At 38.8% G+C, this 24,343-nt stretch overlaps 1 protein-coding gene across 1 annotated transcript; it reads left to right on the forward strand.

Annotated features, from left to right (window-relative positions):
* The first annotated feature begins 66 nt into the window (after positions 1–66).
* Positions 67–22,210, forward strand: LOC139710099 (kinesin-like protein KIF13A). The gene is made up of 20 exons (XM_071622040.1): positions 67–207; positions 4,069–4,224; positions 4,988–5,035; positions 5,990–6,136; positions 6,829–6,900; positions 7,317–7,396; positions 7,992–8,111; positions 8,744–8,835; positions 9,857–9,887; positions 11,206–11,305; positions 11,866–12,003; positions 12,564–12,680; positions 13,876–13,980; positions 14,470–14,562; positions 15,397–15,493; positions 16,153–16,295; positions 17,266–17,427; positions 18,570–18,776; positions 20,938–21,088; positions 21,947–22,210. Exons 1-20 carry the CDS (start codon positions 205–207, stop codon positions 22,027–22,029), a joined length of 2,145 nt encoding a protein of 714 aa, XP_071478141.1. The 5' UTR covers positions 67–204; the 3' UTR covers positions 22,030–22,210.
* Positions 22,211–24,343: the final 2,133 nt, after the last annotated feature.

The following is a 24,343-nucleotide window of genomic DNA, read 5'->3' on the forward strand; positions in this document are numbered from 1 at the left end:
CGTCTACCTTGCCTTGTATACCGCACGGTCTGTACGTAATCCTGCATCTAGCTGTGTATGAGCCAAGTTATTTTGTGGACAGGAAAGGAAGGTCTACACCACTGAGTGAATCTGAAAGAAGCCGCTCGTTGAATGCTGACAAAATAATCATAAGCTAGTTGATCGTTGCATCACGACGGTTTTTAGCAGTATCCAGAAACAAAAATGGTAACTATAAGCTGTAGAATAACACTAGATCTAACTGGTTAGAAACTACGGTATGTACTATGTTTGACCGAAAGATCGGTCTGTATCTGTCCGTCGGGGAATGTTCCGCGGAGACTGCGTCTGGCTTCACGGATCCCCTCCGTATACAGACCGAAGTCAATGATTGCGGCTCCTGTGTGGAGCAGTCGCGCACAGATCAAACGTTACGATAAACCAAATTTCAGACAGCTTTTTTACATTCAAACAAGTATGACATGACATGACACATTATGCAGCAATATTTGGGATAAATTTCTCACATTGTGCAATCGAAATACTCACATAACCTCGGTTATAATGCAGAAATTTTATCGATATCGCAACATCGCCGTTCGCGAGCAGTAAGTCGCCATTTTGAATCTGTAACAATTGCTAAGCCAATCACATGCGAGGTACGTGTTTTAGTAAAACAAACACGTAGAAACTACCTCGCATGTGATTGGCTAATAGATTCATAGTGTATGTTTCTGCAGTTTGAATGTGACGACGCGACAGGCTGTGTTTTACGTTGAAAATTCTCCTAAAATGTTGGATTATTCATTAATCTGGTGAGTGTAACGTATTCTTAAAAAAATAAATTCACCATACAAGCTTAAATTTGCCGACCTAGGGCCGTGAATTAGACGCAATCGAGAAGGGTGAGGTACCTCACCCAATTTTCCATAGAGACAGTGGTTAAGAACATCCACACAGCAATGGGTACTGCAACCTTCCGTCTGTCTACGGAGGACAGCGTTAATGGCAAAATATAAAAGAGTCCTCCGGACAGACGGATCTTTCTGTCTAGTACTATGTGTGTTTTCTAGGCCCATCATTGGCGTCAGATATCAGATTGATATGGCAATTGGTATGTAAATTAAATTAAATTTATGGCAGTGAGTATCTTATGAGAGTCGTGTAATTACACATCCCAGCCATCACATCAGTTCGGGAAACCCACTCACAAGGGGGGCCCCTCCTTATAAGTAACCCGTCCCCCTTATAAGTAACCCCGTCCCCCTTATAAGTAACCCCCGGGGCACCCCTTATAAGGAGTCTCCACGCTTTTTTGCAATGCAACGCGAAAATGAAAGGACTGCGGCAATTCGCTTGATTATGTCCATAAAGCTTCACAAGTTTCCTAGTTACTCACGAAATTTGAGCAAAATCGGTTTGAGGCATCATATCTAAAATCATGGATTTAAATGCGATGTCAAACGACCCATGCGAATGCTGACATGCGAGCCATTACTGGCGTGAGTGTCGCCAGGCGCGGCGGCGCGGCAATGCTTGAGTGCAGACGTGGCGACTGAGTACGTACTCAGTCGCCACGTCTGCACTCAAGCATTGCCGCGCCGCCGCGCCTGGCGACACTCACGCCAGTAATGGCTCGCATGTCAGCATTCGCATGGGTCGTTTGACATCGCATTTAAATCCATGATTTTAGATATGATGCCTCAAACCGATTTTGCTCAAATTTCGTGAGTAACTAGGAAACTTGTGAAGCTTTATGGACATAATCAAGCGAATTGCCGCAGTCCTTTCATTTTCGCGTTGCATTGCAAAAAAGCGTGGAGACTCCTTATAAGGGGTGCCCCGGGGGTTACTTATAAGGGGGACGGGGTTACTTATAAGGGGGACGGGTTACTTATAAGGAGGGGCCCCCCTCGTGAGTGGGTTTCCCGAACTGACATTGCATGGCATGGCATGGACGGTACATTGGTGCAAAATTATCTGTTCCTGAAACTTGAAGTTGTCAGTTGTTTATCGTGTATTTCTCACGTGTAACATTTAAAAGTCCTACTCCTAGACCATATGGCAATGCCAACCAAGACAAGCAGGGTCGTTTCTTGACACCAAATTCAATCACTGTCAGTTTTCATCACCTGCACCTACAAGATGTATGACTCAATGAGCTTTGAGTAATGAGCTATTTTTTTTTTTTTGTAAATCACTAATTTACACACAAACCAGTAATAGTATTGGGCACGTCCATGAGTAACCCCGGGACGCTCCGTATACACAGTTACACACTGTGGGAGCGTCCTGAGTCAATAGAGTGCTATATCGGTAAGCTTGAAAAACATACACAGTCTGTCACAGATTTTCGCACCTCCGTAAGTTTCGAATATCACGAGGAAAAAACGTACTTTTATAGTATACATAAGATTCTTATCTAAATAATACCCTTCGTTCACCTTGTTCTTGTTCACACTGGTCCAATGATCTTGAAAAAACGTTTTTTTCAAGGCCATATACGGGTCCGTAGTCCTAGCTCCCCATCCCATTCACCATTTTCGAAATCAGTATGCAGTAGCCTACACTGCGCACGTAAATATTCATGTGCTGGCGGAGTCGCAATGCGTTTAGCCTTCTGACAAGGCCTGCGCGCGCGCACCCACCCAGAAAGCAACGCAATATACAGCGAGAGGGTTTGCCAACAGTATGATAAGGCCTTGCCACAAAGCTACACGACTTGACGGCCAGCGCATGCGCACAAATCTCAAATCCATTGACTGTATAAGGTGTAGTTCTCCCGAGTTCCTCTCGACCGAGTCGCATTTAACTCATCAAACCGAGCAGAAAGGGACTATTGCCAGAACCAAAAGTTGAACGCAGTCAGTCTTCAACATTACATCTTCACCTGTAAGTCTTCATATTGCAGAATTTTTGCGATTTCATATTGATTTTTAGGCGCTATACTTCGCCTGTCATGATCATGTCTGCTACAATGCGCAGCCCCAACACTGCGTGTTGGGGCTGGTCGCAGTTAGTCCATGAGTGAACCCGTGGGCTCTTGGCTTTGCATGGAATCAACACCATGTAAAATTGGCCTAAATGATCATCAGAGCCCAGATCATGCCCCCAATGTCATGATACCGAATAGACCTCTATCACCATCTGATGCGATGTTGGTAGCCTTGCAAACAAATTGAAACTAAATTTACATACAGACTCCTTCACACTCATGTTATAGCAGGTAGCCATGAATCATAATCCGCAATGAACAATGAAAGGCTGATTCAGTAGTTAGCCACTTACACCAGGAGCAGATCCAAGAATTCCAGAAAGGAGAGGAACCTTTACAAAGTTAAGGGGGGCACATGCCCCCCCCCCCCCCATTTTTTTTTTTTTTTTTTTTAATCTAACAAAAAATAAAGAGGCGTGCACGCCCAGGGCATATGTACAGTATTCTAAAGATAGTGAAAGTATTGTACGTATATGTCTTCATGTAGATAAAATGAACCACAGTCAATGATCGAATTACAATAAATGTAATGAGGTAATATTGAAAGGGAAGTGCGTTTGACTACAGTGTATAGTACTACAGCTTGTACTAAAACATTATTTGGTATAATCCCGATACTGTCTGTGTACATACTAGCCAGAGATAAAGACTAATTGTCCTTTTCACAGTGATACTCATGACAATAAAAGTCAGATACACGTGTATGGAAGGATGTGATGATATTTCCTGTATAGTTATGTTCCCCATTAAGGTCATCCAAATATACTCCTTTTTTTCTTTCTTTTTTTCTTTTTTTTGAAGTGCCCAAAATTTTGTAGAAAATCTATGTGGAGCTTGTGAAATGTCAATGATGTTGCCACATGCAATATCAATACTGAACATGTGATAAGAGCATACACTTGTACCAAACACTACTTACATTGTAAAGTCTTGCAATAAAGTACACTAAAGAAATAATATGTCATTTTCCATGTACCAAACCTAGTACAGTAGTAGTATAGTGTCTTAATTAATGTATGTGTGATTATTTGTTGTTGTTTTCTTGAACTATGTTTCTTTTCTTTCATTTTTTTTTTTCATTATTTTCTCAATAGCCGGAGTCTCAGAGCGTAGAGAAAGTGGCAGTGAAAGTGGTAGCAAGATGTCGCCCCTTCACAGACACAGAAAAAAGCAAGGGGGCTTCAAGAATTGTGAAAATGTCTGGGGATAAGACTACCCTCCAGAACCCTCAGCAAGGTGGAACTGGCAAGGTATTTTTGAATGCCAAATATCCGTTAGTTGTGGTACATAAATGTGAATAAATGTTTTATTATTCCTCCTTTTTTCATTATTTTGTTTTGTTTTGTTTTGTTTTGTTTTGTTTTGTTTTGTTTTAGTTTGTTTTGTTTTGTTTTTGGGCTTCTTGTTTGTACTGTTCTCGCACTTTGTGACCTACAAGACTTTGTATTGTCAGAGTGGTTGTACTTGATCATCAAATCGCCCAGGATAACGAAATATACACATGACTTGCTAGAGATTAATCATAGTTTTTATAGTACATGCCACAACAACAGATAATGATGCTTTAACTGTTGGGCTGCAATTTTTGACTTGATACACACGTGCTGTGTACATTTGCAACTCTTTATGCCTCTCAGTCTTGGTTCAGTCAGCATTAAAAATAACTTTTACATGATGGCAGAAATTTTAGGTTACTGTCATTACCATACTGAAAATACAGTTTATGCCCTTTCACCGTAACAATGTTCTATATTTTCTAGGTCATACACACACACACACAAAAAAAAAATGATCACATAATGTAATACTAAAATATTCTAGGTCAGCCTCTCATTTGCCCTACATGTATGACTGTTTCTTCATAAAATGCATTTTGCATTTATTGTAGAAGTGCACAGAAATTTGTACTTGTCAAAATTCTTGTGTTAGAATTTTTTTTTGTTAGAGGTAAAGTTGATCACAAAGTGCTCATCCATTCTCAATTGTGCTTTATCACTTACACTCTGATTTCAGGAAGCTGTGTTTGCATTTGATGCCAGCTATTTCTGGGACACAAGGACTGTAAGTGCCTTCTCGTGATGTGTTTATTGTCCTCTATAGGCTATTTCAGCAAGAATTTCTATACAAATAGAAGTGCTGTGTTATAAAGCAATGCCTGTGTTTAGCCTACAAACTACAGTCTGAGGTTTAGTTATTAATTGATTTGTTCATTTATTTATATCTATGCAATATAAAATGTACATTGTTGTGCTTAGATTAAGGGCTTTCCAAGGAAATAATGCTGTATCGGATTCATCAACACACAATAGGCTCAAGGACGGACTACACATTAAAATCTTGAGCCTCAAAATCACAATGCTTTGATTTGTATATGTGCACAGCTTATTGTAAGAGAGGAAATAATTATTTAAATCAACTGAATGCTGTTAAGGTGTGCATTTTACCATTTGCTCTGATTATTGATAATGGTGCAGAGTTTACAGCAATACCCTTCTTAAATTTCCAGTTCATTTTTTTTTGTTCCCGCACCTTAACCCCGCTGCCTACCTTTTCTGTACCATTTGTTTCTCCAGTTGTAGTGGGATGGTGAGAATTTGTTTCACACATGTTCATGTACATGTATTAGATTCAAATTCTAATTCCAGAAATGTGATGACATGATGTATTCATGGACTGATTTTGTGTATGCATTGTATACAATGTGTACAGCTGTGACTAGTTACAATGTTTTATCCAATGTGAGATTTACGTGATGTACCCATAAGTGGTGTTAATAATCAGAGGATATATCATATTGCCATTTGTCAAAGGGATGTCCACTGCAAGCAAAGACAATTTTTCTTTTTTTATAAGACATTCCTTGTCAAATTCTCAAATTATCAGAAGATTCACAACACAATTCCTTTGCACAGACAAGTAATGCAAGTGCCTGTAGTCGTAAGTAAAATACAAAATGTTTTCTGTGGTGATCTGTCATGCAGCAATATTTCAATGACTTTGACCTTTGCCCTGCAGAGCCTGGTCTACAAGGAGCAGTGTGAGCCCCTGCTGAAGAGGGCCCTTGAAGGCTACAATGCAACCATCATTGCCTTTGGACCAACCAACAGTGGGAAGACCCATCTTATGTCAGGACCAAATGAGGATCCTGGACTTGTTCCCATGGTATGAGAACCATTGAAGTCTGTTTTGGTCCTTGGTTGATGACCTAGCTTATTCCCACTTTCCCAAATCATACATCAATGGACAGAAATACTGTAGAATCATAGTTTTATTTCATGAGAGTGCACTCTGTAATGTCTAGCTTTATATTTCAGTAGACCACATATCCATGGAGCATAAAACAAACTAACAAACAAAGAATCACGCTGATAATCAGTTTATGTCCTACAAAATCATATATTTCTATTCATTTGACCAAAGTCATGGGTCCCTGGTCTGAAAATAACATTGAGCACAGATCACATTAGTCTTTTCCTGACATGTTTGCAAACCACATTGATCTAGAAATCTAACAGCGTCTTTTACAGGTCATTCATGAGACACCATCACCATTTTACCAGACCACAAATGATGTTGAAACAGGGAAGAGCTCTCCTCCAAAAAACATACAGACCCTTTCATCTACTCTGAGTGTTTCACACCACAGCTCACAGAGCACAATTAATGCATCCGATAATCATCACAAGTACTCTGGCAGCAATAGAGTATTAAGAACTGTCAGTAAGTTATGAGTATTGGAATTGCTACTGCAGTAAATACCTGCTTTGTAGGAAATGTTCAGTTGTGTATAAGATTCTTGTGAATGAATTGCATTATGAAATCTGGATGTTGCTGTTTTTTTTTTTTTTCTACAGATAAACAGGAGTCTGTTCAAACAGATCAAAGAATCAAAGAAACAATTCCTTATCACAGTTTCCTTTCTTGAGGTAAGAATTTTTTTATGTTTTTGGATTTTGTTATTACCTTAAAAGAAGGGTAAAAGCGCCAGCATTTGGGATTGATAATACCACAAAATCATAATCCTGCCATCTATTTCCTTTTATAGTTGTGCATGAAATTTGCCCTAGCATGCCTATTGTGAATTGTTAATATACCATCAGGAACAAACCTTTTTTTTTTTGTCTGTCTTATTATTTTGTCAGTATTATATCCCTCTGTTAATTGTAAAGTTTGAACATATTGATGTCTTATACAGCACTTTCAATAGACGCTCAAACATAATGAATACTGGTTTAACTTTCTTAATTCTGCAAGGAAGGTGTTGTTACACTTACTGGTGACAGATATAATTGCAGTAATCCATTGGTATTAACGCTATGACAATATCGTCTTGTTTCCACAGATCATGGATGAGCAAATGACAGATTTGCTGAACCCACACACCGATGAGATGCAGATTAGACAACATCCACAAATTGGAATGTGAGTCAGCAAAAAAAAACCCATTTCATTACATGGGGGTATGGATTGTCTGTGAGAAATACTTTGTAGCCGTACAGTTCTTTGATAATGAACCAAAATCTCTCCCTCAAAAAGAAAAAAAAAATAGTGGAGCGTATCTACTGTTGGAACAGTGATACACTGGAATGGGGAGGATCGAGGCATTTATGTGTTTTATGTGTTTTGTGTAGTCATCTGGATTTGAACAGAGCTGCATTCTACACATTTTTACCCTTGACCTGTTCACCTGGAAAACAAGAGCAACTGCGAAATGAGCGTGGTACATTCCTATATTTTGACACAGCCACAAGACGTTCACAAGCATAAATGTACCCAACAACCATGTTTAGCCATGCATCCATGCCAGACCAAGTGTCCACGTTAGAGACAAAATATTTCTTGCTCAATTACAACAAAAAACCACCTTTTCATATTGTGATACATGTCCTGTGCAAAGCACTCTGCATGATTGCAAAGTTTGCTTCTGGAGTCAGTTTTCATGAGGCATTAACATTTCTTCAAAACGGTGACATGCTCGATCTTTGATAGGAAATGTCTCTTCCCTTCCTCAATCCAGTTTTGTCGATGGTCTCTCTGAGTTGGTGGCCAAGAGTGGGGACGACTTGTCTCGTTACTACGACCAAGGGAGCCGAGCCAGGAAGATGGGAGCTACTGACATCAAAGCCCACAGAGCAAGGTGACTCTTTTTTTCTTCTCTTTCTTCTGGTCCCTTGATTTTGCCTTCTACAATCCTTTGCCATTCATTTTTATGTGTTGTTCCGTTCTCTGTTACCATTCATTGACATTAAATGTACAAGCATCTGTTTGCATTTCCTGGCTTCTTTGTTCAACTAGAATGAAAAATTACTTTTTGCATTGGCTTCAGTTTCTGTCAAAATGAATTGCACTACGGCAGTTGTTTTACAGAGTACTAACTTTACATTTTGCTGGTACAATGCATTCAGACTGTAAAAAACAACAACAACAACAACTTGGTGCTACATCTAAGAGTAATCCCCTGGCAAAGTAATTGGTTTAACAAATAACTCTGGAAAGAAGTCAGTGAAATTGTGTTGTTCCGTTGCAATAATTTGTAAGTGCTTGTCGGAGCTACCGTGCAATTTAATATCTGAGGTTAAAAACGTCCACCAAATTAACATATGAGTTTAACCCGTTGAAAACTAATCTTGAGTATACTCGGGTAGGTGTCTATGAGAAACATGTGTTATAGCAAAATCAGCTTGTCTTTAAGAAGTTAATCTTAGCCTGCATGGGAAAATTGCATTTATATGGTCTTACAATCACTTGAATCACATGATTCTTCTGCAGAGCTCATGGAATCTTCACCATCACTGTGGAACAGAGAGATGGGGAAGGAGGGAGAGGTCGGCGAAGTAAGATTGTCTTGGCAGACCTTGCAGGTAATATCATTCCTCTTATGACAATGTAGCTGAAAAAGTCAGCAATAATAATCGATAGATAGATAGATAGATAGATAGATAGATAGATAGATAGATAGATAGATAGATAGATACTGTATGCGCCATATATTTCCAGAATGTAAATTTTTGCAAATCTGGAATTCCCAACGATTTCGCAAGTGATGAAATTCGCGATCATGGAGTCCTGCACTGAACGGAGAAATGTACACGCGAACGTCAAATCCACATCGGGATCAGTCATTTTTTCTCGTGGTTCTTTAATTTCGCGAATAACACCTGACTTGCGAAATCCATGAAAATAAAAACCTCGCGAAATATTTGGTGTACACAATAGATACATAGATAGATAGATAGATAGATAGATAGATAGATAGATAGATAGATAGATAGATAGATACACAATATGGATAGATAGATAGATAAATAGGTATATTGATAGAGATATATTCAGTCATCAAATCCATACACTGATAAAAAAGTAGCTGTGAAGGTTTGTTTTAAATCCAGTGAACTGCAGAGAAACACCTTTTTTCATATGACTCTAGCAAAGAATTAGGAAAAGCATTCACTATCCACTCACCATTACATTTAATCCTCTCGGGCCCATGGTTGCAGAATGTCATAGGCATTATGCAAAATGAGAGCACCACTGTTAATCACAGAATTTATTGTGGGGGCACTGTGGCATCGTGGATAAGACTCTTGGTTATCACTCAGAGGTCCCAAGTTTGATTCCCGTCCAGTGCTTACTTCCCTGCACAAGGTGCTTTTACCCACCATATCCCTCTCGACCCCAGTGTGTAAATGGGTACCTGGCAATGCTAAAGTGATCATAATGGCAGGGCCGTCTGGTAGAGCAGTGGCAATAATGAAGATGCTACCCTGGATAAAGAAGACCATATTATATGTCCTCCCATACTTTCTATGAAAGCATATTGTACAGTGTATATTTGTGAAACCAACTATATCCTTATTCATCTTCATCTTGCATTTCATTTAGGATCTGAAGGAGTGCAAAGTAAGGATAAAGGGTGAGTTCCTTTCCCTTTTTTTATGCCTCCGCAACGAAGTGGCCGGAGGCATTATGTTTTCGGGTCGTCCGTCCGTCCGTCCGTCCCGTTTTGTTTTTGTCGATATCTCAAGAACCGTGTGGTGGTTTTACATCAAACTTGGTATGAGGGTATATCCTTGGGGGATAATACTTTGTGTGGATTTTAGGGTCACAGGGTCAAAGGTCAAAGGTCACAGGTTTATTTTGTGAAAAAAAAATTGAAATTTCATGTTTTTCTCCGTATCTCACAAATGGTTCAAGGTATCTTCATGGAACTTAGTATATATGCTTGTACTGATGGGCAGTGATTATCTAGGGAAGTTGGGGGTCATGGGTCAAAGGTCAGGGGGTCAAAGGTCAAGGTCAACTCCTCAAAATATCACTACTTTCCTTAAAATGCAATAGGCTGAAGGTTTTTTTTTTGAAAACTTGATGTATGGCATGTATTACCCAATATATATTTTTGGGGAAGTTTCTTGCCAAAAGGTCAAAGGTTAAAAGGTAAAAGGTCAAGTGAAAGTGCTAAATTGCACTTTTTCCTCCATATCTCGAAAGTAACTCAAGGTATCATCATGAAACTTACATATTTATGTGTGTTCAACCTAACAGTGATTCTCTTTGGAACTGTGAGGTCAAAGGTCAAAGGCCAGGTTTAGATAATGCTATTTTCCCATTTGATACTGAAATTATACTTTTTCTCAATACCTTGAAAATTACTCAATGCATAAACTTATAAAAGGGTCAAAAGTCAAGTAAAAATTATCAGTTCCCCAAATACCTGCACTCTGACATTTTAATTATTCATCCAATTGAACCTAGTTCTAGGAAAGTGAACATTCAGCACATTTGTGTCAAACCTGTCATTTTAATATTTTGCCAATTGTGTGAAACTGTCATCACACATTGTCAAGACATTGTACTATAGACCTATTAGGAGAACCATGCATTATGGCGGAGGCATATCAGTAGCCGTAGCGATATATCTAGTTTGTCCTGTATATCAGAGTTTTAAAAGTATGATACTAAACAGTATTATGTACATATGTAGATGTGATGTTGGATGTACTCTGTAGTAAATGCTGTTGGTTTACATCCAATAAAAAGTATTTTTTTTTTAATGCTTATCAATTTAATACAAAAGAGATGTGCATGTCTGATATATGTGAACAAAGTCTTACCATGCATGGATGTGTGGAGGAAGAATTTTTGTGTAGACATATTAACCTGTCTAATCTTTTACAGCATGCTAAGTGTGCAAGGCAAAATGAATGATATTAGTTTAACATCTTCCACTGCAGATTGGGTGCACTTGGTAATGTGATCAGCGCCCTCGGTGACCCGAGGAAGAAAGGAGGTCATGTGGCCTACAGAGAGTCCAAGGTCACTCGCATTTTGCAGGTGAGTTACTTTTGATATTTTGTTAGCAAGTAGGGAGGAAGCCAAGGGGACATTTTGGAAGAGTAAAAAGGACATAGGACTCTACAGCCATTTTATCAAATTAGAAATGTTAAATGACTGCATTCCAGTGGGGGACAAAACCTAAGATTTCACAGATCTGATATAATAATGTAAGCATACATGTACATGTATGTGTGTGTTTGCGGATATGCATGTACAGTAGCTGCTGTATGCAGTCATGCGAAATATAGATTGCATGCTTGTGCAGGTACAACACTTAGGTTGGTGCTAAAGCTTACTACAGGTTTAATGTTCAGTCCTATGTATTTGCAGCTTCAATGCCTGTGTTAGCTTTGTGAATATGTGTGAAATCAACACACTGCAGATTACACATCATGGTGAAATCAACAAATGCAAATGATCATATATAACATGATACCCAGACGGCATGCCATACTATTTGATCTTCATTTACAGAATTTGACATTGATTATACTGACCATGGTTTCCTTGAGACGATCGGTGATGAAATTGTTTTGTCGTTCTTCCGTTTCCCAAAGGACGCCCTCGGTGGTAACTCTCACTCGCTGATGTTCTGCACCATCTCGCCGTCAGACACAAGTTACAATGAGACTCTCACGACACTGCAGTATGGACAGTACTGCAAGAACATTGTTAACTCACCTGTCAAGAATGTGGTATGTCTTACTTTATCATAGATATCATGAGATACTGACAGTCTTGCCTTGCTATGACATGTATTTGTATTAGGATTATTCGTATGACTTATAATAAGTAAAAACGATCTATATTTCTACCTGTCTCTTCCAAAAGATACCCTGTGTACAGTATCTCAACAGTCTAACTGCCATAATATGCGTACAATTTTCATTCATTTCACGTAAAGCATATTATTGAAGGGCAACATGTGTGCCAACACCTGTGACATATCTGTGTTTGCATATCCCACTTTGAATATTCATGTTTATGATTTGTAGGATTACTAGTAAGAGAAGTATAAAGAGAATGTGAAGTGATAAGCTGTCACTTTATTAAAGTTGGCACATTCTGTAATGGTATGGCATGTAAGTACTAGAGGCAAGCATTGTATTTGAAGGCCAGGTTTTCACTAAAGGAAAAGAGAATGATATTGTGTTGAGTCAGCCCATCTTTTTCTACAACTACTAAAGTAATATCATCTTCTTAGCTTTGCAACAAAGTTGCCAACAAATGGTATCTTTATTGATGATGTTGCCAGGACGACAGCGAACGCCTGACCAATCAGCTTCGAGATGAGATCTCTCGTCTGCGAGAGAAACTGACCAAGAGCTCACTGACTGAGCCTAGCAGTAAGGATGATGTCGCCAAGATGCAGGTTAGCGACAGACCAGTTTGTTTGTTTGTTTATATGTGTGTGTGCTAAACAAAAGGAAATTGCCACAAAGTCACACAATTGAGAATTTGTCAGGAAATACAAGGAGAGGCCATTTTCAATGCAGAGGTACATGTAAGATTCTGTTACTGCAGATGTGTTGCCGATGCAAGTCACATTGAAATTGCATCCTGTGTCAATTTCTTCTAAATTTTGGGAAAAGAGCAAGTGTCTTGTTGTTACAAAAAAAGAAATAACTTCAGAAGATGCATTGTCATCTTGATATTGTACACCTCATATAAAACAGCTACATGTATGCCATTTTGCTTGAAATAACGACCTGCCATATTAAAACTTGTCTTGTGTTTATCATTTCCAGTGAAATATTTCTTTTCAGAAATATGAAAGGCAGTGTGTGGAACACCATCCTAGCAGCTATGTCTCTTTATTGTCTTTATTTTTTTTCCTTTTTCTTTTATTATTGTTGAATGTCACTGAAAACAGCTTTTCTATGCATCGAAATGGAATTATGTTCATATGGTGATGTTGATGAGCTTTTTTTGTTCAGGGATTTATAATGGTAATGATGTTGAGGAGAATGATGATGGTGGTCATGACACAAAGTTGGCACTAGATGTAGCTTTGGTTGACAAAAGGTTGACAATGAAACTCCAAACATCTCACACTGATCCATGCGACTAGATTATTAAAGGGATTGTATAGTTTTGGTGGAGACCTAACTTCAGGTTTCTAACAGTTGTTTTCGTTTTGTTTGTTTTTTTGTGAGATTATGAGAAACCTCTTATGAAATGTGAAAGAGCATGTAATTCCAAGAAGAATTCAACATTTATTTGATGAAAATTGGTTTTGAAATGGCTGAGATATCCAAAACAGAGCAATCGTAATAAAACGTGGGACCCACCTTTTATTACAATTGCTTTGTTTTCCTTTTTTTGTTGTTGGATGTCTCGCCAATTCCAAAACCGATTTTCATCAAATAAACTTTGAATTCCTCTTAGAATGGTATGGCCTGTACTATATTATATGTGGTCTCTTGGTGTCTCATAAAAACTTCAAAGCTCAAATCTCATCTCCACCAATACTGTACCATCCCTTTGAGCTTTGAGAAGATGTACCAAGAGGTATAAGATGAATCTTATGATGTACTGAGATTAACATCTCTTCTCCTTGATCCTAGGATCTGATCAAGGATCTTCAGATTGCCAAACGACAGGGATGGGAGGAGAAGGAGAAATTGTCGGCCCAGTATGAGGAGGAGAGACGAGTCAATCTGGCCAAGAAGGTATAACGATAAATAAAAAATTCATCATCTTGATGTCCTTGTTGAGGTTCATTGCATATTTCATTAGAACCTTGTAATTTTCCTGACTTGTATTGAATGGTATGCATATTATGAACTAAGCTGCTTCACAGAATTTGCATAAGCGTGAGTAAAGTCAAGTATGCGTTGTCTGTTTCTTGACAGATGTAACTTCATCAGTATTCATTGACTGTAGGAATGATTACTTTCAGTATCCCTGAATTCATTAATTCTGGTAGTCTCTGTTCGGCCTTTGATAATGCTAATGATACAAAACAAGCCAATATACTGTTTGTTGTGTATTTATGGCATTATGGCAGTATGCCCTTGTCTTTTATTCTCCCTTTCAAGGCATATATCAATATTGCCAGTATCCTCTTTAACTGATTCAAGAATTATCACACAGCCGTTACACACAGTGCATTATTTTAGCATCATGGTGTGGCTTGTTTTTTGTCTTAATTCTTGCAGGGAATTCTGCAGTGGGTGATGGCAGAGAGTGTCCACCGTGACAACCGAGAGATGCAGGAACGCATCCTTCTTATGCAGAAAGAGAAAGACCAGGTGAGGAATGCAGTATCTGCTGAATAGGGGGGAGAAAATGTACTTCGTATAGCACATCATTGGGTTTCACTTTGAGGGAACTTTGATATTGAACAGTTTAAAGATATTACAGAAGGAAGTGTTATTATTGAGAGCTTTCCCATTTTGCAAACATTTGGTACATCTCAACAATTTGTAACTTTTTCAGTCTGTTACTAGTCAATCTGTGAATAACTGTTGATATCATTGCATACTTAGAAGATTAGGGAGTCTCTTTTGTTTTCCTTCTTTGCATACCCTAAAAAAAAAAGTAGTCAATTACATGAACAGACTTTGCTTCAGGATATGTATCAGACTACTATAAATTCACATCCTCCATTTTGAAGTTAACTGGCCTATGTGCCAGCCAGAAAGTATTGTTACATACCTAGCTAATTTTCTCCCATAAATACTGGTAGTTACTGCAGCACATATGGTTGAACATGATATTTAATGTGTTTAGACATTGATATAATTTGTGTTTGGTATTTTGTTATGCACATAAAATCTTTAAATACAATCTATAAACCTTTGTATTACCCTATTAGCATGATGACAGTTAATTTTTTTTTTCACATACAGAACAGGTGAAATCTTTTCTGTATGAAGTCATGATATGAGTCATAATGAACACATCAAAGTGTATTCTCTTTGAAATGATTCACATAAAAATACAATGAATTACCCCTATATAGGCACAGTATATTAAAAAGACCACAAATTATCTAGATCTCAGTGATTTAGAGGATTTGTTAATGTACTAACAAAATCACATTGCTCACCAGTCTTTATATCATATTTTTTTCTGTCTTCCAGCTGCAAAATGAGTACAAGGAAAAGAGAAGTCTGTTGGACAACCTCAAGGAGGACTTACAGGCCAAGATTGTGGAGTACACCAACATGGCTGAAAGTGGTAGGCAGTATCTCTATTAACCCATTGGACTGATTTTGTTATGACACATATTTCCCATAGACACTTGCACAAGTATTCTTGGGACTCGTCTTCAACAAGTTAAAGTATATTCCAAAACATAAGCCAATAACAGTTTGACCTTATTATGCTTTTTATGCTTCCACCAATAGAATGTCAGCGGGTTATTACATATTTCTTGATGTAGTTAAACACATGTTTTCTGTCCTTGTGTCTGTAGTTGTCCCAGCTGTCTGGAGATCTTGCAGAAGACCCTATACCTCCCCTTCAAATTTTAAAAACAGAGGAATGTTATCATTTTACATTGTTGAAATTATGTATTATATGTTAATGCATTGTAATTATACATCATATGTATTAAAGAATAGGGAACCATGCAGTACGATTTTTCTGTTTTTGTTTGTTATGTTCTTTTATCTTTTCTATTGGCATGCTAGCTGATTTTAGAATCAAATGCACTGATAGTGATGCTGTGAAATGGAGATTAAAACCCACCACAGCAAAGAAATGTGATCCCTTGGTGGAGATAATTACAGCTCGACAGCTATGTACATTGTCTTCATTGTGATTTTGTGATAGGTTGTAGGGATAGAGAGCATGTCAGGGAGGAGATGACTTTATGGAAAAACTTTCTCGTGCAGGGAAAGGCAGTGAATCGGAGACAAAGGCCAGGGTGAACGCCATCCATGAGGTCAAGGAGATGATCAAGCGGGAGAGCGAGAGTTTGAAGGACGTCAAACAGAGACTGAAAGAGCTACAGGAGAGACAGAAGAGAGAAAAGGAGGTTTGTCCAGGCTTTGTTGTGACCCAGAAGAAGAATTTATTTAGTAGAGTCAAATACTGTAGTTGTGTGTATTTATTTTCAAAAGCTGATGTGACAGATTTCTCTTTCCATTGTCCATTGGTGGAAAAGAAAAAAAAAATGATTCACTATAATCAAGTGTGTATGCTTCGAGGGGATGTAGTATTACATTTTATGTTTCTTATTACATCATTTTGTTTCTGTTTTATATGTTTCCTTAACTAGTTTCAATGCTGTGCTATGTGTATTAAAGGGACTGTACAGTACTGGTTGAGGTAGGGATTCATGTTTTGAACATTCCTTAGTGAGATAAAGAGAAACCTCTTATGTGATGAAAGAGCATATAATTTTAAGAAGGATTCAACGTTTATTTGATGAAAATTGGTTTTCAAATGGCTGAGATATCCAAAAAAAATGCTAATGATTGAAGGCGACATGCCCCAACTTTATTAGTATCTCTTTGTTTCACCTTGTTTTTGGATATCTCAGCCATTTCAACACCGATTTTCATCGAATAAACTTTTGATACCCTTTAGAACTGGATCCTCTTTGACATCTCATAGAGTGGTTTCTGAATATCTCACAAAACGCTAAAAGCTAAATCTTCACCTCGACCAGAACTGTACACACCCTTTAATCCTTTTTTGTTTACATTGCAAAAAACAAACAAACAAACAAACAAATCGAATCAATGATTCATAAGATGTTTATCATTTTCACACCGGGCCCCACTGGTGATGCTGCTCTGGGTTTCATTCATATGATTGATATGCTTGGCACCTCAGCAAAGAATCTAAGATTATCATATCTTTCTAGCCACATTTTCAGAGATTGGCTATTCACTGCATGACACTGGTATAGCATCTTATAATGAAAAAAATAGATAATTTCTGTAAGACATTGTTGATCAATGTGGCTTCCATCTTCTGATTTGACTTTTTGACCTTCACAGGACATGAGAAGCCAGCATGCCGATCTCCATCACAACTCGGAGCTGCGTCGGCTAGCCAGGGCGGAGGAGCGCAAGCGACTGGAGGCAGAGCACGCCTTCACTCTGGAGGAGGAGCTGGAGAGGATGAGGATGGAGATGGACCACCACAAGGCAGAGATCCAGGTGGGTTGGAGGAATGGAGGGGGGTAATGTGAGCCCCTCTCCCACCCAAATGTTTAGCCAATAAAAACTCAGTTTTGCTAAATATAGAGTGGTAGACCACAACAGGGCAGAGGTTCAGGTGGGTTAGAGGGATGGAGGGGGTGAAATGAGCCCCTTTCCCACCTAAATATTTAGCCAATGAAAAGTCAGTTTTGCTAAATTGAGAATGGTGGACCACCACAAGGTAGAGATCCAAGTGGGTTGGAGGGGTGAAATGAGTCCTCTGTACCACCAAAAGATTTAACCAACGAAAACTGTGTTAATCCAATCTAAACACTGATAAGCCAATTCTGAAATAAGTTCTGCCAGTGGTTGGGAAGATTTGCAAGACCACACAATCAAAGTAACACACTTTATAGGGGGGTTCACATGTACAACAATTAGCGGGATACAAATCTTGAGATTTGCATTGCGATTGGTATCTCAAGTTTTTTGCACGTGTGGACAGAAAAAACTGAAAATTAGCGCGATAAGCATCGCGATGCTAATCCCAAGAAATCTTGCGCTAGTTCCTCAATTAGCGGGATAATTCGCCCCGCGCCGGTACGTGTGAACGGTCGGGATTAGAATCTCGAGTTTTTACATCCCATCATACTTCACCTCTTTCACCTCTTTGGCGCACCACAACAGCGCGTGAACCACACCACTGACGCGCAAAAAACAATGGACAAAGGGAAGTGCGCGCAGGCAGTAATAGAGAAGGGCGCTGTGTGACCCAGTTTGCAGGCTTTGCTGTTATCTTGATTGGCAATTACTGAGATAATTCTGTACGTGTGGACGCTTGCAAAAAACTCCAGATTCCAAGCGCGATCGTTATCCCGCTAATTTGGAGAGTGTGAACGTTGCAAAAAATCTCGAGATATGGAGCGCGATCATCATCTGACATTTCGTAGATACAAGGTTTTGTCGCCCCAGCAACAGTTGTGTTTGTGAGATTCTGTCTTGTTAATGATCACTATTCTGGATTCTAATTGCAGTATGATCATCATGCCAACACAGAAGAAGATTGCCATGATGTCCATCTCGAGTTGACAGTACCTTTGATAGAAATCAGTAAGAAGTTTTGTTCTTATACAACCTGTATTTCTCTTTAACTGATGCAGCTCAAAGGAGCAGAAGGTTACAACTACACCAAGGAGCAGTCGATGCAGATTGAGATGAGCCTGGTGAAGGAGCGAGAGGAGCGGAGGGTGGTCACCATGCAGCTGCAGGCCATGGATGCGGAGAAGGCGCTCCTGGTAGCCGAGCTAGATGAGGCCTACCTCAAGCACAAGGAGGAGATGGAGATCCAACAGCTCCAGCACTTCCAGGTGGGAATCTGGTTTGGGTCAGTGATGAATGTGTCGGATGTTTTCCTCCTTTTGAATCTACTACTAACAGTTTTCATTGTACCTGGGCAATACTGTATACGCTATATATTTCGCGGGGGTTTTATTTTCGCGAATTTCGCGAGTCGGGAGCTATTCGCGAAATTAACAACACGCGAAAATATTACCTTCCAAAATGAATCCCTTGCCTTGATGATACGAACATTTCAGTACTAGCATGTCACGGCTTACCGAACAGACCATACTGGCTAATCTTGTGTACGCACGTCCACGTCTACTTACGAATACTGTAGAGAGCCAATCCATTATCGCAAGGGGACCACTCGTCAGAAATCTAGCGCGATGGACTTTAATAACCACCTCAAAAATGTTGAATTCTAACTTACTAGTTCGCAGAGTTTGGCAAGTCTTTTTCATGCAGTGTATAACTAGTATCATTCTTATATGCTAGTAAGTTGAAAATTCACACTTTCTTTGCCACTTCATATTTTCTCTGGTCCCCCAATCGCGAATTTAACCACTCGCGAAAATGTGTGACATCGGCAATTCACAAAAATTTATGTACGCGAAAATTATAGCGTATACAGTACTGTATGCAGACTATAGAGCATGGAAGTGATGATGTCACAGTCGTTTGTTACAGCTTGGGATGAAAGCAGGTGCATGCATAAATAACCAGGCTAGGTGAGGCTGTTAAGGACCAGTTTCCATACCCATGAATGGCTTTGATGTCACACTTTCATACTCTATTTTAGTCATCTGAGATGAAACCTCAATGAAGTGTCATCTTCATTCATTTAACATAAGCTAAAAATGTCCAACACTTGTCGATTCAGTGGGAAAGAAAATTGCAGTAAGAAAAATATGCTGAAAACTGCTTATCTCATAATAGTGAGCCGAGGGAAGTAAAATGAAAGCAGAGGGGAGTCAAAAAAGGGTCTGAGCTTTTGATCCTACCAGAGTCTTCATCAGAGGCAGAATGACCAACATAGAAAATTAGGCATACACTATTTATGAATTACAGACAAGTAGCAACAGAACTTGCTCTATCTGGGAAGGGCTAGGGACTCTGCTCAGAACAATGAAAACAAAAGGAATAGGCTTGGTGTCAAAAGCAGGGTATGGAAGGGGGAACATATCAGCTGAGTGAGCGAACACAAAAGAAGGGTGACATAAAGCCAGTGATGACCCCAGGCTAATGAGTGAGCAACCTGTGAAGGATAAAAAGATGAAAGGGGAGGCAACTTTAAAGAAGATTAGGAACACAACAATGAAGATGGGTAATGAAAGGGGTGAAAGAATAAAAGCAGAATTAGGAAAGACAGGATCCAACAGGAGGCATAGAAAAGCCTAGGGTAAAAAAGGAGTTAGAGCACTGACGTTCTACTGCAAACATGGATAAAAGCTTAAATCATAACTCAAAGATTACTTAACTTTTGCTAGAAATGAAATATTTCAGCAAGCAATAACTTCATTTGGAAAAGTCTATTCAGAGAATTCTTTGATGAGAAGGTAGCTTATGTTATGGGGAAAAAAAAAAATATTTCTCTTTGTTCAAGTTCCACAGTCAAAGGTTACTTGACGTTTGCTGGAAATGTAGCATTCCAGCAAGCAATAGCTTCAACTGGGAAAGTCCATTCAGAATATCTTGTGGTGAGAAGAATAGGTAGCATATGGAGAAGTATTTCTTTTGTGCAAAGGGGCTTTACATGGTGGATTACTTCCTGTTTTCTGTCCCATTCATCGCACAGCCAGCACGGTTTGGTAAAGATTAAGCGCTTGAATAGACACTGTACGTAAGAGCCTCTTTTCTCAGTTCACACTTTTCCTGAGTTTGTGCTTTCTTTCCAATATTTAGATAGGTTAGGAGAGTCCATTTGATTTGAGTTATACATCATTTTAAAGCTTAAAGTCTGTTCTTTCAGAATATGGTCTTAACTAAAAATTCATGTCTGGCGACTTTTTGTTTGTTTTGAGGTGCAGGGTCACATATGAATGAAGAGCTTTGTGTATGATGCATTATCGTAATATCTTGAGAAGACGTAGGCACCATATTTGACTTTGTGTGGCAGTCATATCACTATAATAGTACATTACATGATACCTTTTCTCTCATCACGTCTGGACTCTTCCCACCCTGAAGACATTCCGCAACTACCGGGAGGCATTTGAGGAGCAGAAGATGGCTCTGGAGCAGCGCTACCGGACTCTGCTGGAGGATGCTATCCAGGATGCGGTCTTTCTCTCAGCCAGGAACTCAGAGCTGGAGCAAGAAAAGCAGGCTCTCAGACAAGGTGAGCAAGAACACTCTTTCCAGACCACTTTGGGGTAGAATGAAAAAAAAAAAATGTCCCAAATTCAGTAACTTTCTATTGGTAGTATTTGCTACATATCATAATGCCAAGTCAGCCTTGCAATAGAGCACTAAGGAATAACTACCAGTTATACCATTTTGCTCCCCTATGTCCAAAATAACTAAGAAATTCATGTGGATTTGTACTATTAAATGTAGAGCAATTTTTTAGTGTGGATATCAACATCTTTAACTGCGCAATATTGATAAATTACAGACGTTGCATGGAACTATTATCACTGGTACTTTCCAAATGCAGAATGACCCTTGCAACAGCGCTCCCAAGCACTAACTGATGCTGTGTCTGCATCCTTGCATCCAAAATGATGAAAGTTCAGATGGATTAGTACTAAAGTGGTGCAATTTTAGTGTCAATACTGTTTAACTGCACGAGATTGTTAATGATGCAGAACATATTCAGAGACTCCAACCCCAAGAACCTTCTGATCTGGAGATTCTCCCGCCCGAAACCCCTAGCAAACGGGAGACTCCAAGTTCTTGTGTGCGAAGCGCGAAGTTCCTGGGGTTCTAGATGCTCTCTGGTGCTCTCTAAGGCTTATTTTTTTCAACATACGATAGCAATAAGTAAGAAATCATTTTCAACGGGAGACACGGAGCTAGGGCGGGAAAAATTAAATCTCAAGCGGGAGAACGGGAGATTTTGTAAAAATAGGTTTTCAGCGGGAGATCTCCCATCGAAAACGGGAGAGTTGGAGTCTCTGCATATTGTAGCTAGTCAAAGTGGTGAGCAATGTACAATTTCTCATCTTTCTTCCGTCCTGTGCCTCATACTTTGCAGAGATTGCTGAGCTGAAGGACAAGGTGTCCATGATGGGAGGAAGTGCCAGGAGCAGACCCAGCTCTGCCGCCAGCTCCCGTTAACTCACCTGGGATAAGACAATGGTCTCCATGGTGACAGCAGAGTACACAGGGGTGCCCTGTATTTTCCTCCTTGTGCATTGCTGTTATTTCATCTGTTCCATAAACCAAATTTGTACAAAATGACTCCTAGTAACTAATTAGTTTATTCATGCCTTTTTATCACTGCTGTCAGTGTTCTGTGGATGGGCAAGATGATGTGTCTAATGGAGGTGAAGGATTCAAATTTTCTGATGGAAGCATCTCCCGTTAAAACAGAGTCCTCAGGACCTGCATTTTTTTCCCCCCGGTTATATTGCAGTGTCATTAAAACCCAAGGGAATTTTGCAACATAAATTTTAATGAAGATACTTCTGAGACTTGAATTTTAATTTTGTGGTAACAAAATTTTGTATAACCATGTTCATTGTACCAGTAGTGCCCTTACAGTAGAATCAATCATAAATATGACTTGTATACCACAAGAGTCTTATGATCATTCAGCTGTGTATGATGCATAGGTCTACCAGGCTTTCTTTAGTGTCTCTAATCTCAATGTGTACAGTCCAGGAACACTACTTGGCTATTTTTGATAAATTTTCAAAATCATATCTTCTATTAAAGCTACTTTGATATTGATGCAGTAGAAAGCGTGCCAAGTGAGGCTCATCGTCCTCTGACAATAGCTCAATTACCTAAGATATTCTGTCACACACAGTCCTGTCTATAAACTTTAATATATACTCCACTGTCATTCAACTTTTGACATTTCACTGTGTTTTATCTTCAGAGTGAACTATGGCATAATAAATGAAAGATAACTACTTGAACATGGATAGACTCTGTGAAGATATAATTTTCAGAGAAAGAAGTACGGAGTAATGCAGCATACTGCCTTTGGAATATCTGTACTGTGAAGACTCTTTCAATACCAGAAGAGTCGGATGTCACTTATAATCATTGTATTTATCATTCAAAAAAAAAAATCATTTTCAACTCATTTAGATTGGAATAATTTCTACTCATCAGAATCCCATTGTACAGAGCTTTGCTGTAAAAGAAAAAGATGTTGTGTACAGCGGCAAATACAAATATATAGCAGCTTTTATTTTTGCAGAAATTCTTGTAATGTAGATATGTGTAATTCAGCAGAAGATATCATTTTCTATGTACACTATTTGTAACAAATGCAAAGTCAGGAAGTTGTATATATTATTATCTCTTTTGTGCCTTGTGTAAAGTATTGATCCCTTCCATTTATATCATCTTGACTTCTTTACTGTAGATAAAGAGAAATTTATAAACAGCTATACCTGTATTTGGTGAATGTACAATTTGTATAGAGTAGGATATGCTGCATATAATGGCATACAATGTTTGTGAGTGGAGTGTGTATTAATTGAAGTGTTGAGAATACTTATCAGTTTATCACTGTCTTCAGATGTAATTAATCAATCACCTTGAAATACATCACTAAATTATGATCCAACATTGCAATGTCTAGTGTAAATGTATGGACATTTAGGTGTTCTGGATTGCACAATCTTTTAAAGTTTCCAGTGGAAAATCTTGAGGTAGTACAGTTGTATGTGTTTCTCTACATGTTTTTAGTGTGTACTGATATTGTTGGCCTGTACTAGTCATGTACTTTATCTCCGTCCAAAGCAGAATATGCATTTTGTGTTGTTCCTAATGTTTGTATCCACCTTCTGTGTGCAGTGTATTTAGCATGGTAGTCATTCAATTGTACAGGACTGCATGGGGATTGTACTCGGTTCTATCAAATGACTTGATGTAGTAAACAACAACAAAATACAAATGACTGTTAACTATGGTGTACAACCTTTCAGGACTGGTAGCATTGGGAAACATGGGTGATCCCATTGAATTGATCTTCATTCACTTATTAGTGAATAAGTGAATACCTTCAGTTTTGATACCAAAGAAAATGTTTTTTTGCTTATTTGCATAAAAAGAGCAAATGATGTACATGTATATCCCACTGATATACTGAAGGCACAATATGCCAAATCCCTTGCAGGTTTATTGGACTCAAATTATTTCTCAAATACATGAACAACTACAGACACTTTTTTTTTCCTTCTTTTTTTGTCATTTGTACCAAACAAGGTTGTGTGGGTAGGTCCACTGATACAATGTACATGTAAAAAGCATCAGTGTGCATGGATTCAACACCCACACAAAAGAGAGCAAAGGATATATTTCAGTTTATGATACAAGAAGCAAAATTCTGTAAAAGCCTCTAGAGGCATCAGTATTTCATGAAATCACTGTGCTCACTATCGCAACCTTGCATTAGAAATCCCAGTTCCTAAAC

This window comes from Diadema antillarum, unplaced genomic scaffold (assembly GCF_040938485.1).
Source record: "Diadema antillarum isolate AM-2024a unplaced genomic scaffold, OU_Dant_1.0 scf00000038, whole genome shotgun sequence".
Classification (NCBI taxonomy): Eukaryota; Metazoa; Echinodermata; class Echinoidea; order Diadematoida; family Diadematidae; genus Diadema; species Diadema antillarum.

Coding starts and splice junctions, on each gene's coding strand:
- LOC139710099 (XM_071622040.1), top strand. Junction 5,036..5,989: donor ATTTCTGGGACACAAGGACT/GTAAGTGCCTTC, acceptor TTTGCCCTGCAG/AGCCTGGTCTACAAGGAGCA. Junction 9,888..11,205: donor GTGCAAAGTAAGGATAAAGG/GTGAGTTCCTTT, acceptor CTTCCACTGCAG/ATTGGGTGCACTTGGTAATG.